Source organism: Balaenoptera musculus, chromosome 4, assembly GCF_009873245.2.
Source record: "Balaenoptera musculus isolate JJ_BM4_2016_0621 chromosome 4, mBalMus1.pri.v3, whole genome shotgun sequence".
Classification (NCBI taxonomy): domain Eukaryota; kingdom Metazoa; phylum Chordata; class Mammalia; order Artiodactyla; family Balaenopteridae; genus Balaenoptera; species Balaenoptera musculus.
Window position 1 is genome coordinate 21,578,430 of NC_045788.1, and position 23,595 is coordinate 21,602,024.

Below are 23,595 nucleotides of genomic sequence, written 5' to 3' on the forward strand. Positions count from 1 at the left end.
TGTATAAATTCTTTGTATATTTTGGGTATTAACCCCTCACTATATAAGATTATTTGCAAATATCTTCTCCTATTCATCAGGCTGGCTTTTTAAATTGTTGATAGTTTCCTTCACTGTGCAAAAGCTTTTTAGTTGGATGTAGTCCCATGTGTTTATTTTTGCTTTTGCTTCCATTGCCTGAGGAGACAGATTCAAAAAAATATTGCTAAGACTGATGTCAAAGGGCATACTGCCTATGCTTTCTTCTAGGAGTTTTATGGTTTCATGTCTTACTCATTTTGAGTTTACTTTTGTGTATGGTGTGAGAAAGTAGTCCAGTTTGATTCTTTTGCATGTAGATGTCCAGTTTTCCCAACACCAGTTATTGAAGAAGCTGTCTTTTCCTCATTTTATATTCTTGCCTCCTTTATCATTGATTAATTGACCATATATGCATGGGTTCAGTTCTGAGCTCTCTGTTCCATCGATTTATGTGTCTGTTTTTGTGCCAATACCATACTGTTTGGATTACTCTAGCTTGGTAGCATAGTCTGAAGTCAGGAGTGTGATACCTTCAGCTTTGCCCTTCTTTCTCAAGATTGTTTTGGCTATTTGAGATCTTTTATGGTTTTAAACAAATTTTAGAATTATTTATTCTAGTTTGGTGAAAAATACCATTGGCATTTTGATAGAGATTGCATTGAATCTGTAGATTGCCTTGGGTCGTATGGTCATATTAATAATATTAATTCTTCCAATCCATGAGCATGGTATATCTTTCCATTTGTTTGTAATGTCTTTAATTTCTTTCATCAGTGTCTTGTAGTTTTCTGAGTAGAGGTCTTCTACCTCCTTGGTTAGATTTATCCCTAGGTATTTTATTCTTTTTGATGCAATTGTAAATGGGATTGTTTTTTAATTTCTTTTTCTGATAGGTTGTTGTCAGTGTACAGAAACGCAACAGATTTCTGTATATTAATTTTGTATCTTGCAACTTACTGAATTCATTTATTAGTTCTAATAGATTTTGGTAGCATCTTTAGGATTTTTCTGTGTATAGTATCATGCTCAACAAATGTCTATTAATTGAATTAAATTAACCAACCTAGCCTTGATAGAGCTCCTAAATACCATGAGTATGCAAGAGAAAGAAAAGGCATGATTCTTGTCCCCAGGGATCAGAGTTAAATTAAGGAGATGAGACTATCACTGTGACCTTTAAATAACACCCTTACTGGCCTATCCAATCATTTCTCAGCCAAACAGCTGCTTGGGAGGGCAGCTAGGAAGGGGACCCCAGAAAAACTCCTGAGAAGCAGAAAGGGAGTCACCTGGCACCTGGAGCCAGAAGAAGGAACCAGAAAGACAGGAACAAGGGTTGGAAAGATGGGTCTGCTGACTGCCATGTTGCCGGGGCCTGGGAAAGATGCTAGGATAAAGTCCACAGACGGCAATTACATTCAACAGTTCTAGTGATGGAGAAAGTGCTCCCACCTCCACACTAAAGGCCACCCCTGTAGGCTGGGGGTAGGGAGCAGGCACCTCCAGGTCAGCGCCACACTGCAGTGAGGAAGAGGGACCAGACTGGCTAGTCTCCAGCCCTAGGACCAGTTTTCCATAAACGGGCAAGGGGAGGGGTGTCCTCTGTAAATGGTAAGGTTGGTGCCACACAGGCAAAAACTCTGGGAGCAGGAGCCCACCACTTACTTCCACACCTTGCCCACGCTGGAGAAGAAGTTGGAGTGTCTCAGCCTACCCTTCCCCCAGGAACTTTGCCAAGGGATGCAAGTTGATGGCTGCCACCAGCTGGTGTCCACCCATCATTCCCAGAGCATCTCTCTAGACCCTGGGGTTCTCCATTTCAGCTTAGGTCTTCGGTCTAGATGATCAGCAGAGAGTGCCAGTGACACACATGCCTGATGAGGTCTAATGACACTGTCAGATCTGTCAACATTTACTGAGCTCCAACCATGATGCAGGCTCTTGGGCAGCTTCCTATCTACATGTCATCTGCATTTAAGCCATACTACTATAAGGTAATTAATTATTCATCCCCACTGTATAGATGAAGAGACTGAGGTTCACAGGAGTCGTGCTCCTTGCCCAGAGCCTCCCAGCCCAGGAGTGGCAGAGCCAGGCACGGACCCTTGCCTGTCTCACTTTCGAGGCTTTGCTCTTGTTGTCACACCACTCTGGCTCCCAGATATTTTTGTGGCAGTGTATCAGGAAAAAGTAGTATGATTACAATAGCAGTCTGCTGGCACATCTGGAAGAGGCACCGCACTTGTGTGATATCCTTGTAGAGAGAGAACATATACGCTGTTCCGGCAGGCAGGAGAGTTTAGCCCTGGGGTCTCACTCAGTAAGATGGCTGTAACTAACCAGCGAGACAACAATTTATTTACCAAATCCTTATGCACATAACAAGCAGTTGCTGTCTAATTAATGTTGCCATTGATTGCTTTGTTAAAGGATAATTAAAGGTCTAATGGTTACTTGTTGCTGGTATAGAAAATTCCTATTTCACCCAGGAGCTAATCTTTTCAAGTCCCTAGATTGCTAGTAGTTTTAACTAAAATGCGGCTTTGAATCTGAATGTCTGTTGACATCCTCAGAGGCTCTCAGGCAGTCAGGATGTCTCGTTGAGGACTAGAGGTGGCTGTATGTAGCTTTGTCCGTGGCCGGATGATTCCAGGGTTTGCTCTTCAGTTGCGGTGACTGCTGTTTTCCCAGGTGCTTTGGAGAAGATGTGTGTATCAGCCTCCCCGACGTGGACGCCTACGTGATGGTGCTGCAGGCCGTCGAGCCCCAGATCACCCTCCATGGCACGGACCGCTTCTGGAGACCCACTGCCCAGTTTGAAAGCGCCAAAGGGGTGACCCTCTTCCCCGACATCAAGATTGTGAGCACCTTCGCCAAAGCCGAGGACCCCGGTGACTTGAAGACCACAGGTACAGGCGCACACTGGGTTGGGGTGGGTGGAACCTTAAATTCTCACGTAAAGTATGATTCTCGTCAATCACACTTCGGGACAACTGAGGTATTGTTCATCATAGCGGGGTAATTTATGATAATGGAACAAAAAAGCCTGGAAACAATGCAGATAAATAACAGAGAGGAATGAATGGCTTAGCAAATTGTGGTACCCCCATAGAAGAGGTATGATGCTGGAGGGAAGGCACTTATGCCAAACAGTAAGTTAAAAAAAAAGCAAGATGCAAATTACAGAGTAGCTACGTGTAGAGTGATCGCAACTCTGTCAAGAAAAAAAATATGTAGAAAAATGCCCAGAAGGAAACACACCTAATGCTAACAGTGATATTCTCTGAGAAGCAGAAAAAGAGCCAATTTGTTTCTACTCCCCTTCACTTCTCTACAACTGCAAAATGTTCTGTAGTAGACGTGTATTATTTTGGTAATGAGAAGAGAAGTTAAAGAAGCATGAAGAAAAAAATAGAGCTGCATCTTAATATATACCCCATAAAAGTCTCCTTCAGCAATATCACTCTCAACTCTCAGGGAACTTTCCAGTTGCTTTTTCTAACAGTTTCATTGTTGGGAGGGTTGTTCAGTAAAAGCAATTTGAATTGTCTGCCAGGAAGAAACACTGAGTTGCACTGAAGATACATAATATTCGGCTGGTGGGGGGAGAGGGATGGAAGGATATGGAAGGAAGGCAGGAAAACCTGGGGCCCAGATCTACGGGGGGAATATGAGTTTGAGAACCATCCTTTGCTGCCTCCTCCAAAAGAATGTTTTCAACTCTCCCTCTCCCCCTCCCCCTCCCAAAGCAGCTGCTAACGATGTGCTAGTGCCAGTGGGCCTGAGTTCCCGAAGGGCTGCTTCTATAATAATCCTAACTACCCACTGCCTTAAACCACGCTGGTCCCCAGCAAATGGGATGCCTGGCAAGACAGCCCTTCTTAGCTCACAAAAATAGATGGTGTTATACCACCTGTCTGGGCAGGACCATTTCCCAGTTACACTCCAAGGTGCATTAGGTCGTGTGATCTTCCCTCTTGCCCTCATCTGTGGCTAATATCAGACAGGAGAAGGAAGGGCCTCCGACTGTGGTGGCTGCAGGCCATACCTGAGAGTATCTGGATTCCCGAGGCCTGACATCAGCCTATAGGCAACACAGGGACAAGCAATTATCTGGGTCCACATCTCACCTTCTGTTTATGAGAGGTGCATGCAGACTGCATAGCCAAGTGCCCGAGAGCTATTGTTAGTACTTTTAAAATTTCACTTATATCGTTGTAAGAATAATCATTATTATGGGTGCCGTAAACAAGCAGGCTAATGGCATCTGCCACCCGTGACCCTCTCCACCACTATCTTCTGCCCTCATCGACTCACTCTTTGTGCTGTTTCAGTACCAATGACACCACACGCCTCTCTCCCTCTGTGTTAGCTTACATGTCTACTCACTCTCTACCCTCGGTCTGGAAGGTCCCTCTCTGTCCCGTTCCCCATTATTGCTGACAAAAATCTCTACCTTCCACCTCTCTTCCAGAAGACCCCACCACCCTGACCCCAGGCTGGTACTGTACACGCCCAACCACTCTGTACGCTTCCAGCCACTAGCACTCTCTCTCACACACATTGGCGAGCCCTCGGTGGTGATTATCTGTTTATTAAACCAGACAAGGATCTCCTCCAGAGCCCAACTTATTGATTTGCCGGTAAGTCCCTGAGTCCAGTACAGTCCCTTCAGCACAGTGGGAATCAGGGAAACTGATGGAAGATTTTGTCCATATGCAAGCGCAAGAGAACGAGAGAAAATGGTGGGGTGAACACGGCCCCTACCTAGGGTGAGCAATCAGTCAGCAGTTGGGCCATAGGAGCCAGGATGACCCAACCTGACCTGACAAGAGTACGGCTCCCAAGAAAACCCAGAAACCACAGGCCATTTGAAAGAGAGATATATGTGTACCATTATTAATGACAGACTTCGTTAAGTGTATATTAATGTGCTTTTAGATTTTGCCAACGCTACACGAAGCCATTGAGATTGGCAAGCATTTAAAAAGTAAGTGTACGAAATTATTTATAACAACATATATCCATTGAGAGCAAAAAATGTTTCTGGTATCCCTTAAAAATTAAACAAAATAAAATAATTATTTAAAATAGCTCTCTCACTTTTTGTGAATCCTTTTAAAATTTGTTTTCATAAATGTTTTATCACGCACAAAATACACCAGTCTGCTTAATGAGTAAATATACTTATTTAAATGATCTCTAGTTCACAGATTTTTCAATAAAAGCCCGCAAGATCAAAAATATTCGAAGACCACCAGCCCAGAGGTTGAGACTTTCACCAAGTGTGGGATCAGAAAGTCGTGGTTGCCATCCAGCTCCTCCCCTGTTGTCTGTGTGACCCCAGGCAATCCACCCCACCCCACCCCATGGACTGTCCATTCCCCCATCAGTGAAATGGGAATAGTAATAGTACCCCCTCTAGTGTCTGTCTGTTAGGATTTCCTTTGCACTGTGCCTAGTGTATAGCAAGGACTCCATAACTACTAATCACTTTTATTTTAAAGTAGGATTTTCATTTAGGACTGCCAACCTGTCCAGCATTCAAATACTCAGACACTCCTCTGGGAAACTTGGGGTCATAGTATCAGGCAAGGACAGCTAGGCTGTCCAGGAACCAGAAAGACAGGAACAAGGGTTGAAAAGATGGGTCTGCTGACTGCCATGTTGCCGGGGCCTGGGACAGATGCCAGGATAAAGTCCACAGACGACAATTACATTCAACAGTTCTAGTGATGGAGAAAGTGCTCCCACCTCCACACTAAAGGCCACCCCTGGAGGCTGGGGGTAGGGAGCAGGCACTTCCAGGTCAGCGCCACACTGCAGTGAAGAAGAGGGACCAGACTGGCTAGTCTCCAGCCCTAGGACCAGGTTTCCATAAACGGGCAAGGGGAGGGGTGTCCTCTGTCAATGGTAGGGTTGGTGCCACAAAGGCAAAAACTCTGGGAGCAGGAGCCCACCACTTACTTCCACACCTTGCCCACCCTGGAGAAGAGGATGGCGTGTCTCAGCCTACCCTTGCCCCAGGAACTTTGCCAAGGGATGCAACAGCTTGCCAACTAGACTATCCAATTTACTTATTTAATTATATCACCAGTGCAGCTCCACTTGAGCAATGTGTCGTCATACTGCTCCATGCCAGCCCCTCAGATACTGAAGAGTTAGTCACGCCAAGCGCTTCTGCCCTTGAGAAGCGCAGAGTCCACTGGGAGAGACAGAGACACACACCATGACCACGCGGGGAAAGCTATGAGAGCCTGGTGGAGGGGCGCTCATCTCTGGTCCCAAAGGAGACCAATCCTTCTTGAGCATCTATCCTGTGCAACACATTGTTCTCAATCCTCTCAATGCCCTTACCCTCTTTACAGATAAGCAGATTGAGGGGTAGGTGGTTTCTCTAATACTATACGGCTTCTCAGGAGCAGCGCTGGTATTCAAATTCACATCTTTTGACTGCTGTGTTCACGCTCTTCACATAAATTCGTGCCGCCCAGCCTCAAGGGCTGCCTGGACATCCGTCCGAGCAGTGGAGGTGATATTTGGGATCGCCCAGCCTCTCCTCCTGATCCAGCCTGAACCTGGGGTTCAGTCATGGAGGAGGAGGAGGAAGTGTCAGGACCATAATCTGAGCTGTCCTCACTCCTGTGTTTTCCACGTGTCTGTCTTCCCACAGCCCCCAAATCAGCAGTTTTTGAAGAAATGCTTCACAACTTAGATTTCTGTGACATTTTAGTGCTGGGAGGGGACTTGGACCCCAAACAGGAGTGCTTGGAGCTCAACCACAGTGAGCTCCACCAGCGACACCTGGACGCCACCAACTCCACGGCCGGCTACTCCATCTACGGTAAGGCCGTGCTCAGTCCTGCACCCAGTGGTCCCTTCTCAGTGGCCTTGTCCAGGGAGTCATGAGTGTGATGGCAGCTCCACCTCCTGTGGAGGTGGGTCAGGAGGGAACTCTTGACCTCAAAGCGTGGACTTCTAGCCCCTCCTTTGGCGAGCTACTCCAGTGTCCTGGGGACTTGGCTCCCGTTCCACTCCTGGGGAAATCTGTAGAAACTAAGCGGGTGCCTGCTCTTATCATGTTTGATCTCAGCAAGTATTACAGCAACATTTGGCAGATTGAGGCCAAACATTCTGGTCAGAGCCCAATCTAGGTGGAAATTCTGTGCTTCAGTTTAATTGGCTCCTTAGAATGTCTGCACTGGCACATTGTCTGCCCCTAAACACCCTGAGCCCTTACCCTCACCGACTTCAGGAGACCCACACCGCCAGCAGCTACAGCCTGTCTCCCCAGCCCCTCTTCTGCCTTCTTATGACAGGTGTGGTCTCTTGACACAGGTGTGGGCTCCATGAGCCGCTATGAGCAGGTGCTACGTCACATCCGCTACCGCAACTGGCGTCCAGCTGCCCTGGAGGCCCGGCGGTTCAGGATCAAGTGCTCGGAACTCAATGGGCGCTACACCAGCAATGAGTTCAACTTGGAGGTGAGTGAGTCCTGCAGTGGTGAGGGAAGCCCCGGCCCGCCCATTCATTCACTTCGTTTATTCGGGAGAAATGGAGCCACTGGTTCACCAGCCACTCCCGGTCCACAGCATCTCTCCCTGCTCTTCTCAGGTCAGCGTCCTCCATGAGGTCAGAGTCTCAGACAAGGAGCACGTCAACCACCTCATCGTGCAGCCGCCCTTCCTCCAGTCTGTCCACCACCCGGAGTCCCAGACTAGCATCCAGCGCAGTTCAGGTAGGTCACCTGGGAGGAGGGACCTCAGGACACCAGGTGCTGACTGTGACTCAAGACCATCCACTCAACAGACAGTTAGGGTGCAGCAGCCAGAGGCGCCCAGAACTGAAGGAGGTGCCCAGCCGTGGAGGAGCTATGGGCCTGGCTCTGAGGCACTCACGGCCTCAGGAGGGAGCAGGTCAAGTACACAAGAAGTTATAAGAAATGTATAATAGTAGATGTTCTACAAAGGGCTGGGGTAAAATTTTGCAAGTCCTTTTAGACCCAACTCAAAGTTACATGCTGTATGCAGCCTTCCCTGAGCCCCTCACACATGCTCACACACACGTATGCACCATATTGCAAAGTCTCCCACCCTTACTTCTGTTCCAGTACCTTCCATATTGTCTTCCTATCTGGCGGGCACTTCTGTCTGTCCCGACTGAACTCCACAGTTTCTAGCTCTCGGGGGGAGGGGAAGGGGGCTGCCCTATACTTTGATGGAAAAAGCAAGAGATCAAAGAGAATGTGCACTTATTGAGCACCTACTATGTGCCTCTGTGGAAATTCACATAGATGATTTCATTTGCTCCTCACAACTACCCATGGGATAGGAATGATGAAGTCTACTATATAGATGAAAAAAGTGAAGCCCAGACAGAGTAAGGTTCCGACCCAGAGCTCTCCAACTGGGCAGTGTAGGGCTGATTTTAACCTACACGTGGATGTTTCAATCGTGTTCCATCCCAAGGGTGAGCTAGTCGCTTGCTCACCACGTCCTGCGAATTCCTTCCTCATTGCAGTGGTCCCGAGCATTGCCACGGTGGTCATCATCATCTCCGTGTGCATGCTGGTGTTTGTCGTGGCCATGGGCATGTACCGGGTCCGGATCGCCCACCAGCACTTCACCCAGGAGTCTGAGGCTGCCAAGGAAGCCGAGATGGATTGGGATGACTCGTCACTTACTATCACGGTCAACCCCATGGAGGTAACAATCCTCCTGCGGGGGCTGGGAGCTCAGAGCGGGATGCTTCTCCTCCACCCAGCTCCATCCTTCCTGTGCCAGAAGCCCTGCCCAGCTAGCCCAGCCCCACTGGTCCTTCCCTTCTCTGGGCTCCTCCAGCCCTCTCAACCTGCATGAGCCACACTTACCCACCAAATGCATGCACTGCTTAAAAACATGGGAATTGCTCTCACCCAGCAAACAAAACCAGACATTTCTTAAGGCAAGCAGTCACGTGGTGTCTGTCCCTGGCCTCCCCCGTAGTATTTAGCTCAGAGCTGACTCACTCTCAGGGACTCAGTATTGAATTTTTGATTAGCTACCAGTATAAATTAGATGGCTTTGCTCCATCTGCCTGCAGAGCTCACTTAAAGACTCAGAATATGTTAATACAAAAACCCAAAGGTAACACCTGCCATTTATTGAGCCCCCATCACTCCAGCACTGCTCGGGGTCCTCAATACGCACCACCTCACTTAATCTTCCCAGCAACCTGTGAAGTGGGAGTCACCCTCCTCATTTACCAAGGTAGGACCAACTCAGAGAGGGAAAGTAAAGTACTCAAACTCCCAGAGCTGGTAATGGCACCACCAGTATGCAAACTCACGCCTGTCTGATTCTAAAGTTATCTTTCCAGTTGGCCATCAGCCCCCAGAATCCACCCATGAGTGTCCAAATGCCCCTGATCTGGACATATGACTATCAAGAAAAGCCACTTCCATCGGGCCCTTTGGTCTGCCCATGGCTGCTGGGTGCGGGGAAAGGCAGGAGTAAGAAAGCGAGGGAGTCAATGGCCATCAGGAGGAGTCACTGAGGAATGAAAAGAAAAGTATCCCAGCCAGTCCCCAGTTTCCCCGCCTCACCTGGCCTCCTGCTCCAACTTCAGAGCCAGCGTGCCAATGCAGGTCAGCTCGTCCCAGCGTGTGCTGTACATATAGGGCTGAGCGCACCACTGTGCAGACCCCAGCATTTCCACCTTCAAAGAGCTGAGCCTTGGGCCTAGGAGGCAAGATCATTATGCCTGGAGCGGTCTGAGTACCCGGCCAGAGCGTGCTCACCAAGGGCTAACCTGGCAATGCCTGCAGTCAGTGAAGCATGAGCAGGGAGAACCTTTGGGGCTGTCCAGGGAAGATTTCTTGGAGCCTAAGAGAGGCCTTGAAGAATGAGTAGGATCTGGGGGAGGCAAAGGTAGAAGAGAAAACACTCCAGAGATGGGATGTAGCCAAGCATGGGCTCACATCTTTTATGGCTGCTTTATGAACTCAAAACATAAATCCAGAAATAAGATTTGACTGGAATTGCCAAAAAGCTGGGGGGAGATGGAGGGGACTGGAAAAGCGTGGGGTAGAGCTTGAGGACACAAGTCCAGGGGTGAGGGGCAGGCGTGGAAAATGAGGACCGTGAACTTTGTCCTTCTGAAAGGAGTATTTTTGAGGGGGCGGCACACCTGAGTCTTGGCTTAGAAGACCTTCTGCTCCCAGAGACATGATTTTCCCACCTGGAAGAGGAGTACAAGCTTAAATGCTATCCTCGCATTGAGAAGCAAGTCACTAAAGACTTGGAAACCTATGTAGATAGGTTTCAGAAATGCCAGAAAAAAAACTCTGGTCCGAAAGCCTCCCTCAATGATGGATGGGATCGGCTTAAATGTCCAATGTTTAAAACACAACGATTTACCTTGAGTTTGTGTCTTGGAATTGCCATTGCTTGTCTTTGTCCTTAGCCCTCCGATTGGTCTTTCACCAAAGGACTTCCCTTCCAGAAAGCCCATCTCCCGGCCCAAGGGTTTAGCATCAAGGGAAGGAGTTCCAAGGGGCCCTAAATGTCTCCTTAATGGAGGGAGAAACTTAAGCTCCAGCGTGGCTTCCGTTTGATCCCTGATGAGCGTTTCCCTTCTCTCCCTGCCATCCAGAAACACGGAGCCCCGGGACGTGGAGAAGATGAGACCGAGGAAGAGGAGGAGGAGGAAGACCTAAGCTCGAGCAGCAGCGACTCCGAGGGCAGTGGCGAGGAGGAGGAGGAGGACGGGGTGGGCAGGGGCAGACACGGGCAGAGCAGAGCCAGGCAAGCCCAGCTGGAGTGGGACGACTCCACCCTCCCCTACTAGTGCCCGGCCGTCTGCGCCCGCCCACGTGTCCCTTTTGGAAGCCCCGCCCCGATGTACGCCCCAGCCTATCACGTCGCCTCTGATTTCTATGACAGGTCCCAGCAGGCCTTCCCCAGCATCCTGGAACCCACCCTTTACGCCTTGGGTACTCCCAGCCCTGGGGCGGTTCCCAGAAGCCCAGCGTCATCCTCACTGGGGACTTCAGGGGGGACTTTGTCCTGTGGCCCCCACTTCTCTTGCACTGGGCTCACCCAGCAGCCTGTCAGTGGATCCGTGGGTACCGTGTTTGCTCTTCCCTGCAGGGGAGAAGGTCAGCCTTTCTGTCGCTCCCCTACCTGGGCTCCACGTTCTCAGGGCCCTGAGGTTCCAACCCACTGTGCAGGCACTGACTCCGCCGTGTCTCCACACCGACCATCAGGTTCTTCGCACCTGACTCTCCAGGCTGCTTCCTACAAGCAGGATGGTCAGACTCCACACACCCGAGGTCTAAGTCCTCAACACTTCAAAGGGACGTCCGTACCGAGGTGGAATTAAGTTTGCAGGGAAAGGTTTGCCTAGGCTTCCCCCACTGCTCCCCACCGCCACACACACGTGCTCTCCCATTTTGGAGAGCCTTTCCCTTTGTCCTTTTTGAGGCCACAGAAGCTCATATGAAAAGTCCGAAACCAAGAACAGGCCCTTGGCCACAGCAGGGCCTGGTTCCAGCCAAAGTTCTCTGAGAACCTGCCTTCCTGGCAGCCGCTGAGACCCACGGTGCTGCCCTGCTGGGGGCTCCCACCACACGACACCATGAGAGCCAGGAAGCATTGCACATAGCCACTGCCCTGGGTGACAGCTGTGACAAGCCTACAGCCAGGGACCAGAAGGAAGGGCTTCATGGTGGACGCAGAGCTGGGTGACAGGGTGGCTGGGCTCTCCCGGGCCAGAGGGAGACCCCAAGGTTGACAAGGCTCTCACTGTCTAGTCTTAGGGTCCCTCGTCCCCTAGTTCACAGTTTTGCCTCTTGAGAAGATACACTCCTCTTGGATGTTTTGGAACAAGCATGAACTGCTCTGAGTCTAAAATAAGAGTTTGGTGATTTAACTGCTAGAAATTAGAAGCATCTTTGCCATAATAACAGCTTCTTTCTTCTTCTCAGAAAAGGAGCAATGCTTTGGGTGGAGGGCAAATATATCCAAAAACCATTTCCTTCTTTCCTTCTTCTTTGTTTTAATAAGGAAACGTTTTCCATCTCCATCTTAACATGGACACTTTTGGAGGAGAAGTGTTACTATAGTAACTGGTCTGTGATCTTTTCTGGCCGAGAGCATAGCAGGCAAGAGCTAGGGCTGTTAGAGGACTTCCATGAGGCTCTAAGAACGTCTTTGTTTCAAATGTCTTGGGCTTTTTTTGTCTTCAGTATGTATGATCTGTCCCCTCTCTCCCCTACCCCAACCCCCAGCCCATCCCGTACTGGCACGGGCACAGAGCTGGTCCCAAGGCACAGGGTATTCAGGTTCAAAAGAAAGTTCGGAATCTGTTTATCCTACTCCCTGTGTCAGAGAGACACAGCTACTCTCCTACTCAGAGAGAGCTTAGGAAGGGGGACCACCATCAATGTCTTTTAGTCTGACCTCCACCCAGTGAGGATCCGTGACAGGTCTTTGCAACCTTCTGATTTGAGGAAACCACCTTAGGCAGCCTTTTCCTTCGCCTAAAGTGTTTTTTGCATCTGTTTCCTCCTTTGAGCCTCACAATAATCCCATGAGGGAGTGGGGAACGCCTGTTGTTAGACCCATTTTCATGACGAGTGAACTGAGATTCAGAGATTCAACATCTTGCTCAGAGTCGTTCCGAGGCATAGACAAGACGGGACTCCCCACTCCTGGCCCAGTGTCTACCACCCTGATTCTACCTATTCATATTCACGCAGCTAACAGGCATTGCTGAGGACCTACTACGTGCTAAGCGCTCTACCAGCAGCTGTGGGAAAGGGAGAAAGCGGAAGAAGCTCCTCCCTCAGAGGACTTGATAGGTGCAGAGGAGAAACAGTCAGGCATAGAAATCATACAAGAGACAAATGCAGAGGGAGGGAGAGGAGAAGTCACAGGAAGAAGAGGGACACATTCGCAAACTCAACCCATGCTCTGATTTTCCCCTCCTTAGAAAAGACGCTGGCAGAAGTTTGGGGTTTTATATTCATTGAATGGAAATAGACACCTCTGTGAATTTTCCCAGTCAAATAGCCCTTTTCTATCAGGCAGGGTCTGCGCATCTACAAGGAGAAAATCTTGGATTCTGAGTCCTCACAGTCCCCTTAGTTAAATAAAAAGAGACTTTTTAGCCGGGCATTTAGGAGCTAACAGAATTCTTCCAAAATTAAGGCAGTAAAATGAGTACTGTATTTATAGGTTTAAAGCCAATTCTTTTCGAATCGGATTTTGATTTAAAACATTTAAGTCCGGTGTTCATGCGAGCGCTTTCTTCTGCTAGGTCTTTGGGTCTGGCTGCGGTGGGGAAGGTGGTCTGGTGCCCTCCACCTGCCTGCCAGGGCTACATCACTTATTCATGGCTCAGTGAGCTGCTTGGGGCATGTGAAACCACTTCATGGGTTTTTCAGGGCTGGGGGGGGCGGGGGGAGGGAACAGGTGAAAGTGGAGCTTGGCCAGGGCAGCAGAGTTGATTCATTTGTGACTGGACTCATATGTAGAGAAACAATGGGGTCAAGTCCCCTTGTTTCCCATCGAGCCCTTTCCATTAACTCCTGCCATGGGAGGTCAGCCTGCATGCCAGCCCCAAGGACAAGGCACTTGAAGTGATGCTGCTGGGTCAGTGGGCACTTATCGTGTTCCCAGCAGCCTGCTCAGCGCCATGGGTGAGAACAAGAAGGGGAGACTATATAAAAGTAGCAGAAGCTTCGGGGAGTATCCAGGTGAGTGGGGAGTAATGTGATCTGCCCTCTCGCAGAGATTCTAACCACAGGTGGAAAATGCCATGCACAAGCCCAGCGTCATCCAGGCTCCATCTGCTGGCATCTGGGAACCAAAACTCCCAGGTGGCCAGATCCCCTGTGGCTTCTCACCCAGACATCAGCAGCAGTACATGTACACTTGCACCGGGGGGAACAGCTGACCAGTTTGGCCACAGGCCAGACCAGTGCTTGTCTTGCCAGGTGGATGACCAGATCCGGCTCTCTGGAGGTTGAAAATACATAGGCGGGAACCTCCCACATGACTCAGGTGACAGGGAGGAAGCGAAAGAGGAGCTTGAGGTGGAAGAAGCCAGTACAGAATGAGTTGCCCTAGCGGAGTAAAGCAATCAGCTAGTTGGTCATCAGACTTAAAGAACAAGAAAAGTACATTCTAGTAGGTTTAATCAAATGCTATAAATCTGACCAAGGCCCCAGTTCACCCAGCTACCAAAAACGTGAGTGGGTTCTGCTTTCACCACCTCTTTCTTGAATGTACACAGCCATGCTATCAAGCAGGGCTTAGCCCACCCAACTGTGCTTGTAGCAAGGGCTGTGCCTGGCGGACTTGGACCCTGCAGGGAGATGGGCTCCTGAAGGGGAAGCAATGTCCTCTGTTCCTATACAACAGGGACTGGCAAACTTCACCTGTAAAGATCCAGTTAGTAAATACTTCAGGCTTTGCAGGCCATGTGGTCTCTGTAGCAGGTATTCGACCCTGCCACGGTAGCGTGAGATGAGCCACGGACAATATGCTTAAATGAATGGTTATGGCTATATTTCCCAAAAAACTTTATTTATGAACACTAAAAAGAAGCAGGCAATTTGAATTCATATTGTTATCACATGTCACAAAATTTTATGACTCTTTTGATTTTTATTTTCAGGCATTTAAAAATGGAGAAATCTTTCTGAGCCCACAGGCCTTTCAAAAACTAGCAGCCGGCCAGATTTTGCCCAGGGGCCATGGTTTGCACACCTCAACCATGTGTGTGAGGAAAGCAGCCTTCCAGCTGCCAAGGGAAAGCAGATTACTATCTTAGGCCCTCCCATCAGCTACCCAGTGGTCTTTGCCTCCAAAATAAACAGCAAATAACACCACAGTCCTTAATTAAGCTGTTTTTAAAATCCATGTTCCAGGGGGAAAAACAAAACCAAAACCAAAACCAAAAAATACTTATTGCTCGTTGAATTGCCTCAGACGCAGGCAAGCATTCCTCAAGAACTGAAAGGCTTGGGTCCAGGAACCTGCTGACTGCGGAGTACAAACCCCATTGAGCTAAGGGCTAGCTCCCAGGCCCAGGGCCTTCCCCCAGTGACTCAGCCCATAATGATTTCTAAGCAGGAATGTTCATTATTTCAGACTGATTTCCATTCAGCCCTGCTTATGCCATCACTCTAAAAATGATCTAAAAGTCTTGTGACCGTTTGAATCAATACAGCATAATCAGTAGAAAGCCTGCCCCGGCACACTTCAAAATTAGCATTCTTCTTGGCTGTATGATTCAATTTTAGCCAAAGGAGGACTTTTTTCTTAACCGTCCTCTCATTTAAATTAACCAAATCAGTTTTACAAAAAAGTGAGAGAGCTGGTCTAATCCTCTGAAAAAATTTACCAGTGCAAAGTAGACGCTTTTCAGGGAAGATCATTCTGAGGCCTTTGGGGGATCCCCAAAGCCTCCTGCCATGTACTCTGGCAGGCTACGGATGCTACACCATTCTCTAGCTGCATCAGACATTTATCGAGGCTGACAAGCCAAAGCCCTGGGCACAATTTAATTTTCATGGAACCACTTTCCGTTGTCCAGCTGTAGGCAAAGGAAATGAGTAATGAAAGTTTTGAAGTCTACTCCAGCACCTTCATTTCCCTGCCTTTATTTGCTTAGCTTTATGCATTTATTCTGTACCTGCTTTATAGATCTTGCTCTAGTTTTCCTTTGGGCACCAACCAGAAAGAAGAGTTAGTTGACTTGGTAGGAAGTGGGTTAGAAGCCAAACTTGACTATCCCAGGGAGACAAAAAGAGACAGAAGGTGTCACCTCCACCAGCACCCCAGAAAGCAATCAGACACCCCCTGTATGCCATCAGTGAACAGATGGGATTCCATGTTTGCAGCTATGTTTAATGTAATTCAGCAAACCCTTGCTCAGCGCCCGTGGTGTGCCACACCCGGTGCCGGGAATGGGGAAGGGAGGACGGATGAGTCGTGGCCCTGCCCGTGAGGATCTCCTAGTCTTGCAAGCTGCTGGAATGTTCCCTCTGCCCTGCTGGAGGCTGTCTGTGAGCAGTCAGGACTGGGGGGACAGAAGTTTGGGGTTGGGAGAGGGGGGATAACTTGCTCTGGCAGTTCTCCACCCTAAGTCAGGTGGTAGGTGTGATTCTGGGAGCCCTGCCACACATTGCTGAAGCCAAGTGGAGAACTTTCTAGGGAAGCAGGCAGTGCTTCCCTATGCGTTTCTTAATTCCACCGCAGGCTGACTCGGTTCACCTGTTGAGGGAAGCCAGTCACCCTGCCTACGGGGCAGAAATAACATGGCCGAGGTCTAGGATTCAGTGAAAGCAGCCAAAGGAAGTTCTTACATACCAAGGGCAGGCAGCCAGACGTCGGAAGTTAGGAAGGGTAGCCCAGATCCAGGGACCAGCATGAAGGCCCACAGCCATGGAACAGCCTGAGTGAGCGAGCACCTCGGAGGCCCCAGGCCAGAGCTGGAGAGGGAAGCAGGGCTGACTCCGGAGGACCCGCTGCGGGTTCACACCCCACCCTGTGGAACCCAGGTTCTCAAGGTATCCTTGGACCAGAGCAGCAGCAGCACCTGGGAACAAATGAGAAATACAAATTCTCGGGCTCCGCCCAAGACCCGCTGAACCAGAAACTGGGGGTGGGGTCCAGCATCTGTGTTTCAATGAGCTCTCTGATTCTGAAGCAAACTAAGGTTTGAAAACCACGGATGTAGAGGATGAGAAGAAAGATTTAAGCTGGCATTGGGAGCAGACGACTGTTAGCAAGATAAGAAAAGAATTGTGTAGTGATGAGAGGGGGCCAAACGATCTGGCCCACGCCCACCCCGGGCCCTCTAGGATCTAAACCACGCTCCCTGAAGCAGTGGTTTCAGAGAACCCTGGTCCTACTCCCAATTCCACTCCTCCCCTGGGGCATCAGCCACTTCCTGCTGGTCTGGCCCCATTCGTCCTGGAGAAAGACGCAGCCCAGGAGAAGCCGTAGTGAGGTCACCCAGCCCTAGGGAGGCCACCTTCCAGCTTCCTATAGGCTGAGCAACCTCCTTCAAGGCTGTATTTTAAGGGGAAACAATTAAACTGCAGCAATGACCCTGCGTCACCAGGAGAACTGGTCTTCACACAGCCTCTATGCTGATGGAACCGCCCAGGACCTGGCAGGAGTGGAGTGGGGTCAGTTAAGGACACTGCCAGGTAACTGCAGCATCGCTGTGTTTGTAATGAGACTGACGCATGCAGCGTCACCATGCAGGCACTAAATTGGATGGAGAATGAATGGCTTTTCTTGGAAGGTCAGTAACTCACTCTGGATGTTACTGAAATTAGAAAACAAAACCCAGAATCGAACCTGCAGCCTTCCCTACAGACAATGTCTTGGCCCTTGAATTTCTACAACCTGCAAAGGTGCCAGGTTCCACCAATGCCCTTTTTCCCCATCAACCAGATCCCTAAGGTCCACTGATTATTGATTTGGCTTTCCGATTTATGGCTTAAACTCTGTGAAGGTCCACCAACCTTTGGAAGGAACTAGTTGGTGCCCTATTAGTCATTTACACCTAGCTGTGGGGTACAGAATCTGTCTTCGTGTAAGGATTTCTGGGAGTCAGAGCGCTGGGGTGCTGGGCCTTGGGGTGGAAGCATAGAAGAGAAATGGGCTGGGAAACAGCCCAGATACATGGCCTGGGAGACCCAGCATCTGCTGTTTAGTTCCTGTGAATCCTAATCCCCTCCTGATCAGACTCAGTCTTGGTCCTCTCAGCCGTCTCCTTGCTGAGTCCTCCCAAATGCCCCATAGGACAATTCCACTTCTCCAGCCCAGCTTGGAAAAGGTCTTCTGATTAAATGCTCCATCTCCTGAGACCACAGAGATCATATGGGGAATAACTCATCTCTAACAAATTAGAACATACTAACAAGAACAAATAGGGCTGCCCAGTTGCGTGCTGGGGAGAGAGCGTGGGGAGAACTAGCCGGACCCAAGAGGGGAAGGTATAGTGTTTCTTCATGTCGCTGAGATCCAGAAGAGATTTCATTTACAGCCTGGCCTCTCTTTGTGAATTTTCTCATGAAACATTTCTCGCCCAAGACCTTAAGGCCATGTTATGTGTTTCCCTGTGGTTAGTCGCTTATCACAAAGGCTCCTATGGGACAAAAGGACGCGGAGTGGGATGGCAGAAAGTGGACAGAGAGGTCTTCGGTAGTTCTGGACACAGGATGGGTTTTGTTCTCGTTGGCAGGCAGGACAGGGACACATTGTGGACTGAGGGTGAGGAGCTCAGATCCAGCCAGGACACCGTGTAGAGTAAGCGAATAAGGGGGAGTGTTCATTGGGAAGCCTGGATATGGGTGAGACACACGCGGTGTGCCGCTGGGTAGGACATACCAGCCATTTACATTTGCCAGAAACACTAGAGAGAACCATGTCCCAATACCAGCTGGTTCCTTCCTGCCATTCTGAGGAGCAGGAAGGAGCTGGTACCTCTGGACCACTGAGCCGACACATCCCCAGAGTCAGGGTCCCACTCCATGAGAACTTCCAGTTGAGTGAAAAGGAATCACAGCCCTCATTTCCCAGATGCCTAATGGGGTGCCTGACCAGGGCACTGGGAAACATGGTTGTGTGAGGCTAGTATGGCTCCCCAACTCTTGCCTCCTCTGCCGTCACAGGCCCCCTCCTCAAAGCAAGAAGAGGGTATTGTCTATCGCAACACCCTGGGTGGCTAGCAGGGCAGCTGGCCCACTGCATGTGCTCCATAAATGCTGAAGTAAACGGCAGACCAGAGATCACTTAACTTCCATGAGTGCATGGGGTTTGAAAAATCAAGATGCTCCAATGGAGGAAGACTCCGCCATCTCTTCTCTTCATGTACAAGTTCAGGTCCTTTATAAATGCAGGTGGAGGAGGATGGAAGTGCATCCTTCTCCACCTGAAGGGCAACAGTGGAAAGAGAAGAGAGTGGGGTTTTTTGGAGAGGGACCCCCTCCCAGCTATAACCTGTAACAGGAGCCCTTAGGCAAGGAGCAGGGGTAGGTGAGCCTCCAGGAGACCACTTGCTCCTCCCCAAAGTCATGGGCAGCATCCGAGGAGAGAAAGCCGTACTGTGTTAATGCCCCCAGGCCTGTGCTGCTCTCCAGGCCCTTTTATCAGATTCACTGCAGAGGAGATTCATCAAGATGAAGCTCAATCCCCAATAGACTAATGAAAAGAGGGCAACAGACATGAGAAGGGCCGAAATGCAGACAGTGTGTGTTAATCACAGGCAACAGAAACACGTCGGCTCTAATGTCTGTTTGCTTTTATCTTGAAATGAAAATGCATCTCTGCTGCCAAGACCCTTTTTCCTGAGCATTTCAGTACAGAAATGGGACACACACACACACGCACACACATACACACATACACACACATATGCACACACAAACAAAATTGGAGGGTTCTTTTCCCCAGTGGAAAGAGCTATCAGAGAAATGAGCCCACAGGTTGTGTCTATTTGCAGAAGCAGAAAATCGACCACAAATCTCAGCTACAGGCTCCAGCCCCCATGTAGAAAAGGGAGTGAAAAGGATGAGGAGGCATCAGCCCTTGGGAAGGGTTCGTTAACAGCTCTGTGATGGGGGCCTGCCTGGGGGTCACAGATATGAATACAATGTGCACATCCACCCCGGGAGACAAAAGTACATCTGTCCTGGTGCATATGGAATGCAAGGATCTGGAGCCCCTGCCCCAGCCCCCAGCTCCCTTACACGGCTGCAGAGGAGCCTCTGGCAGATGGGATTGATGGGATTCGGGAGAGGTCATGCCCATCTTCACTAGTCAGTTTCAAAGGGTGGAAATAAAGCAGAAGCGTTTTGGAGGTCGGTAAGCTAGACCAGTAGCCAGGGCTGATCACTCAAAAAGCAAGAGAAGAGATTGAGGGGAAAGGTGACTCAGAGCTGGAGAGGGAACAGGTAAGGCTGTGCAGGAGTGAGAGCAACAGGGACACCCTTCACCGGGGAAGCCAGAGGATTGCTCCGGATTGAAAGCCATATCCAGATTTCAGCCAAGTATGGGTGAGTCTGGCCATATGACCACAGAGGCAGTCAAATCAATTGCTTCCAAAGTCAGAGCTGTTTGAAGGTGATTTCAGTTCTTCGTTGAACTAGTCATGATGGATCAATCCACCTGATTGCTTCCAGCCTGACCTCAGTGCTTCCAGAACCAGTTGTTGGTGGACTCAGATGGACAGGCTCAGAATGAGATTGAAGAAAACCAGTTCGTGTGTTTGTTTAGAAAAGAAATTGCATGTAGAAATCAGTTGTTTTCAAAGAAATCTGTAGGGATTAGAGTGGGTGTGCTATGTTATTGGCATGGGCATTATGTCAGTAAGGTAAGAGTCAGAATGATTTTGTGGGACATTCATTTGGAAAATTAATATACTAAATATAAATTCTCAGAGACAAGTAGCTAAGGACAGCTAAATATATGTGTCATATACATATCTATAATGCAGAAATAAGTGAAATATAGAATGCAGATGTCGATGGTTCACATTTTAAATTCCTTAGAAGCCCTGGTTTGGATGTTAGACTTTTTCTTATTGTTGTTTACTTCTAGCTCTCAAAGCACTGGAACAGTGCCTGGCACATAGTAGGAGTTTGCTAAGCATTTAGAAATTGATGGTCCAGCTTGTCAGTAGACACTCAGTAGTGTCACTACTATACCCCAAGTTAAATGAGCTGCAGAGAAGCAGGTCGGCCACATCCTCCTCGTAGATCATCACAACTGGTTGAGGAGAAGCCTTTGTGGATTCCCAGATTCGGTGCCGTGTTCAGCCAGCTGCAGGTCTTGGGTCTGGCTCTCTGGTAGTGATCAGTGATGGGCTGTTACATTAAGTGAGTTGATCCCACTTAAACCAAATCTGCATAACTTCCAGCAAGCTATTTCTACAGGGAACAGGGCTGGGGGCTCCCCTCTTATTGCCTCTGCCATTTCCTAAATACTCAATGAAATTCTGTTGAATTTTGCCAACTTCAGTTCTGGAACTAAATGTAAAGGTTCTGGGCTCAGCCAGTCTGAAAGGTCTAGCAATTCCTTCTCTCTGCCTTTCCCTTCTCCCTTATCTGGAGATGCCACCACCATTTAGATGCCTTGGATGGCTGTTTCTTCCCAGCTGCCCAACCACAGTGTGTGGGGAAAAGGTCCGGTGAGCTTTCCCTCCTTGGAACCTCTGTGGTGTTGACACTACAGACAGAGGAAGGACCAGCAGCATTATTTTATAGAATCACCTTAGATCACTGTTACAGTCTGGGCAGTTCCTGCCAGTGTGGCCAGAATGCCTCTCGCTGTGGCCGTCTGTATCTCCGTGGCTGGGCCAGTGTGTACCTGACACATGTCAGACTTCTGAGATCTTCCAGCTGCCTCAGAGTGAATTCTTTCAATTTAAAAAATGTGTTTATTTGCTAAATATACTATTGTGTGTGTATGAGTGTCATACAAGGCGAACTCTGGACTATCTCGTTAGAAGGATGTTGTGTGCTTATAGCACATTGAATCTAATTTCAGGAGAGCACACTATCAACTTGCTCAATGAACGGGGTTGCCCAGTCACAGAAGATCAGAGAAGATGCCCTTTCACACCCCTACCCTCTCTCAGCACCCCTCCCCTGCCTATTGAGCTGTCCTATCCACTCCAGGCTGACACAGAGTGAGGGGCACCGAGAATCAGTATGTATATAAAGATATAGGAAGAAATAAGAACCATCACAGGAATCTGCTGGGCTTCTTCCCATGACTGTGATCTTACCCATGTTTGAATCACAAACTTTAAATTTCTAACAATTCAGATTCTTGCCATTTCCAAGTAATTTGTTAAATGCCTATTCAACACATAGACAGATATTTATTTTCAGCCTTGGCTTGTAAATGTCTACAAACTGATTCATGTTGGTGGTCATTACGACACTTTCTGTGAATTGGTGAATAAATATGATTTTCGAATTTCACAGTAAGGATGACGTTGGAGAGTTTTTATTTTTCAGACTATTTGATGAAGTAAGATGGCACGAACAGCTTTAGCTGGGTCACTGTTCTCTGGGGCTCTGTCCTAAATCCATGCATGGGGAAGAGAGGGACGTGGGACGTGAGGGGTGGTGACATGGCAAATTGGCCGCTATCCAGGCTCCATCAGGGCACCCTGTTACCCCCAGAGCTGAACTCAGCAGCACTGTTACTGGAGACCAAAACAAAGGCGAAGCTAAGGTGTTTATTGAGCACCTACAAAGCGCTGGAGCTCAATGTGTGTAATCTTAATTAAGATGAAGAAAATGGGACCCAGAGGCGCTGGGGGCATTGCGGAGGGCAGGTGGGGCTGAGCACAGCTCTCTCTCTCTCTCTCTTAGCCTGTTCCTTCCTGCTCCTCCATTCCTGCTGACCTTCCCTTACGCCCAGGTGCCTCCCAGGGCCATCTAGCCCCTGAAGCCCACTGAAGATGCACTGCCTCCCCCTCCAAAGCTGGTGGAGATCCAGAGCACTTCCCTAGGTTTATGTGAGTCGCAGGCACAGCTGCCTCTCCCTCCTGATTCATATTGGGCCCACCCAGGGGTTAAGTGTTACCTTTTGCTTCCAGAGAGAAGGAGGGAAAATTCAAACAAAGTTTTCTTGGAGGTGTTGGCGTCGTGGAAGGGATCCGCATTGCACATGACACAGCAAACGCCACCTATAGGCGCTGTCATTTTTTTTTAACTCCTCTGGCTACCCTCCTCCAGCCATGTGCCATCTGTCTGCCCTCTCCACCCTTTCCTTTCCTACCCCTGCTCACATCTCCCCCATCCTTCTCTGCAGTAAAAAAAAAAACAAACAAGTTCCCTTCTTTTTCTCTTTGATGAGCAGCTTCATCATCTTTTGTTCATACCCTGGTCTCCAGCCAAAATCCATGCCCGTCTTTCTATCCCAAGAAGTTCATCACGATCTTCTCCCAGATACAGATTGTTCACACCCTAAGAGGAGCTCTTCTGCCTCATGTTAAGACAGCATGTTTATCACATCGAACTATATTTTTCCTATTACGTCTCAGAGAGGCAGCAAGAAGACAGAAGTCTTTGTCTGTTTGGGAGTCCTTCTATCTTCACCTGCATAACACACACACACACACACACACCCCTATCCTTGGGCTTCTCTGGAGCCCAGCGTACAGGGTCCCTGACAGTTCTCACCATTTCCTTATTCCCAAAACAATGGGACCCATGTTCTTGCTGTCTGATAAATAGACTCTTCATTTTCTTTCTGTGCCTATTCCCTCCCATCTCTTTCAAAAGCGTCCCCTCATCCCTCGGCCTCCACAGCAGGCCCCTCCCGGCCTCCCTCTCTGACTCTGTGCCTGCATGAGACCGAAGCTCTGCTGGGAGGTGCCCTCCCAAGCAGACAGGCTACAGGAACTCGCCCTTCATATACAAGGCCCCTGGAGCTCCAGGGGTTCCCCACGTCCCTCAGGGCAAACAAGCTAGATTCTTTTTTTTTTAATATAAATTTATTGATTTTTGCCTGCATTGGGTCTTTCGTTGCTGCGCACGGGCTTTCTCTAGTTGCG

At 49.0% G+C, this 23,595-nt stretch overlaps 1 protein-coding gene across 1 annotated transcript in view; it reads left to right on the plus strand.

Moving 5' to 3' along the window:
* The window catches only part of CLSTN2 (calsyntenin 2), a 653,573-nt gene extending 640,239 nt beyond the window's left edge, over window positions 1-13,334 (plus strand). The window contains exons 12-17 of the mRNA XM_036851859.1: window positions 2,713-2,930; window positions 6,695-6,865; window positions 7,360-7,505; window positions 7,636-7,759; window positions 8,542-8,726; window positions 10,654-13,334. Of these exons, the coding sequence (XP_036707754.1) occupies window positions 2,713-2,930; window positions 6,695-6,865; window positions 7,360-7,505; window positions 7,636-7,759; window positions 8,542-8,726; window positions 10,654-10,848 (1,039 nt within the window). The 3' untranslated portion in view covers window positions 10,849-13,334. The remainder of the gene's footprint in view (window positions 1-2,712; window positions 2,931-6,694; window positions 6,866-7,359; window positions 7,506-7,635; window positions 7,760-8,541; window positions 8,727-10,653) is intronic.
* The last annotated feature ends 10,261 nt before the right edge of the window (window positions 13,335-23,595 follow it).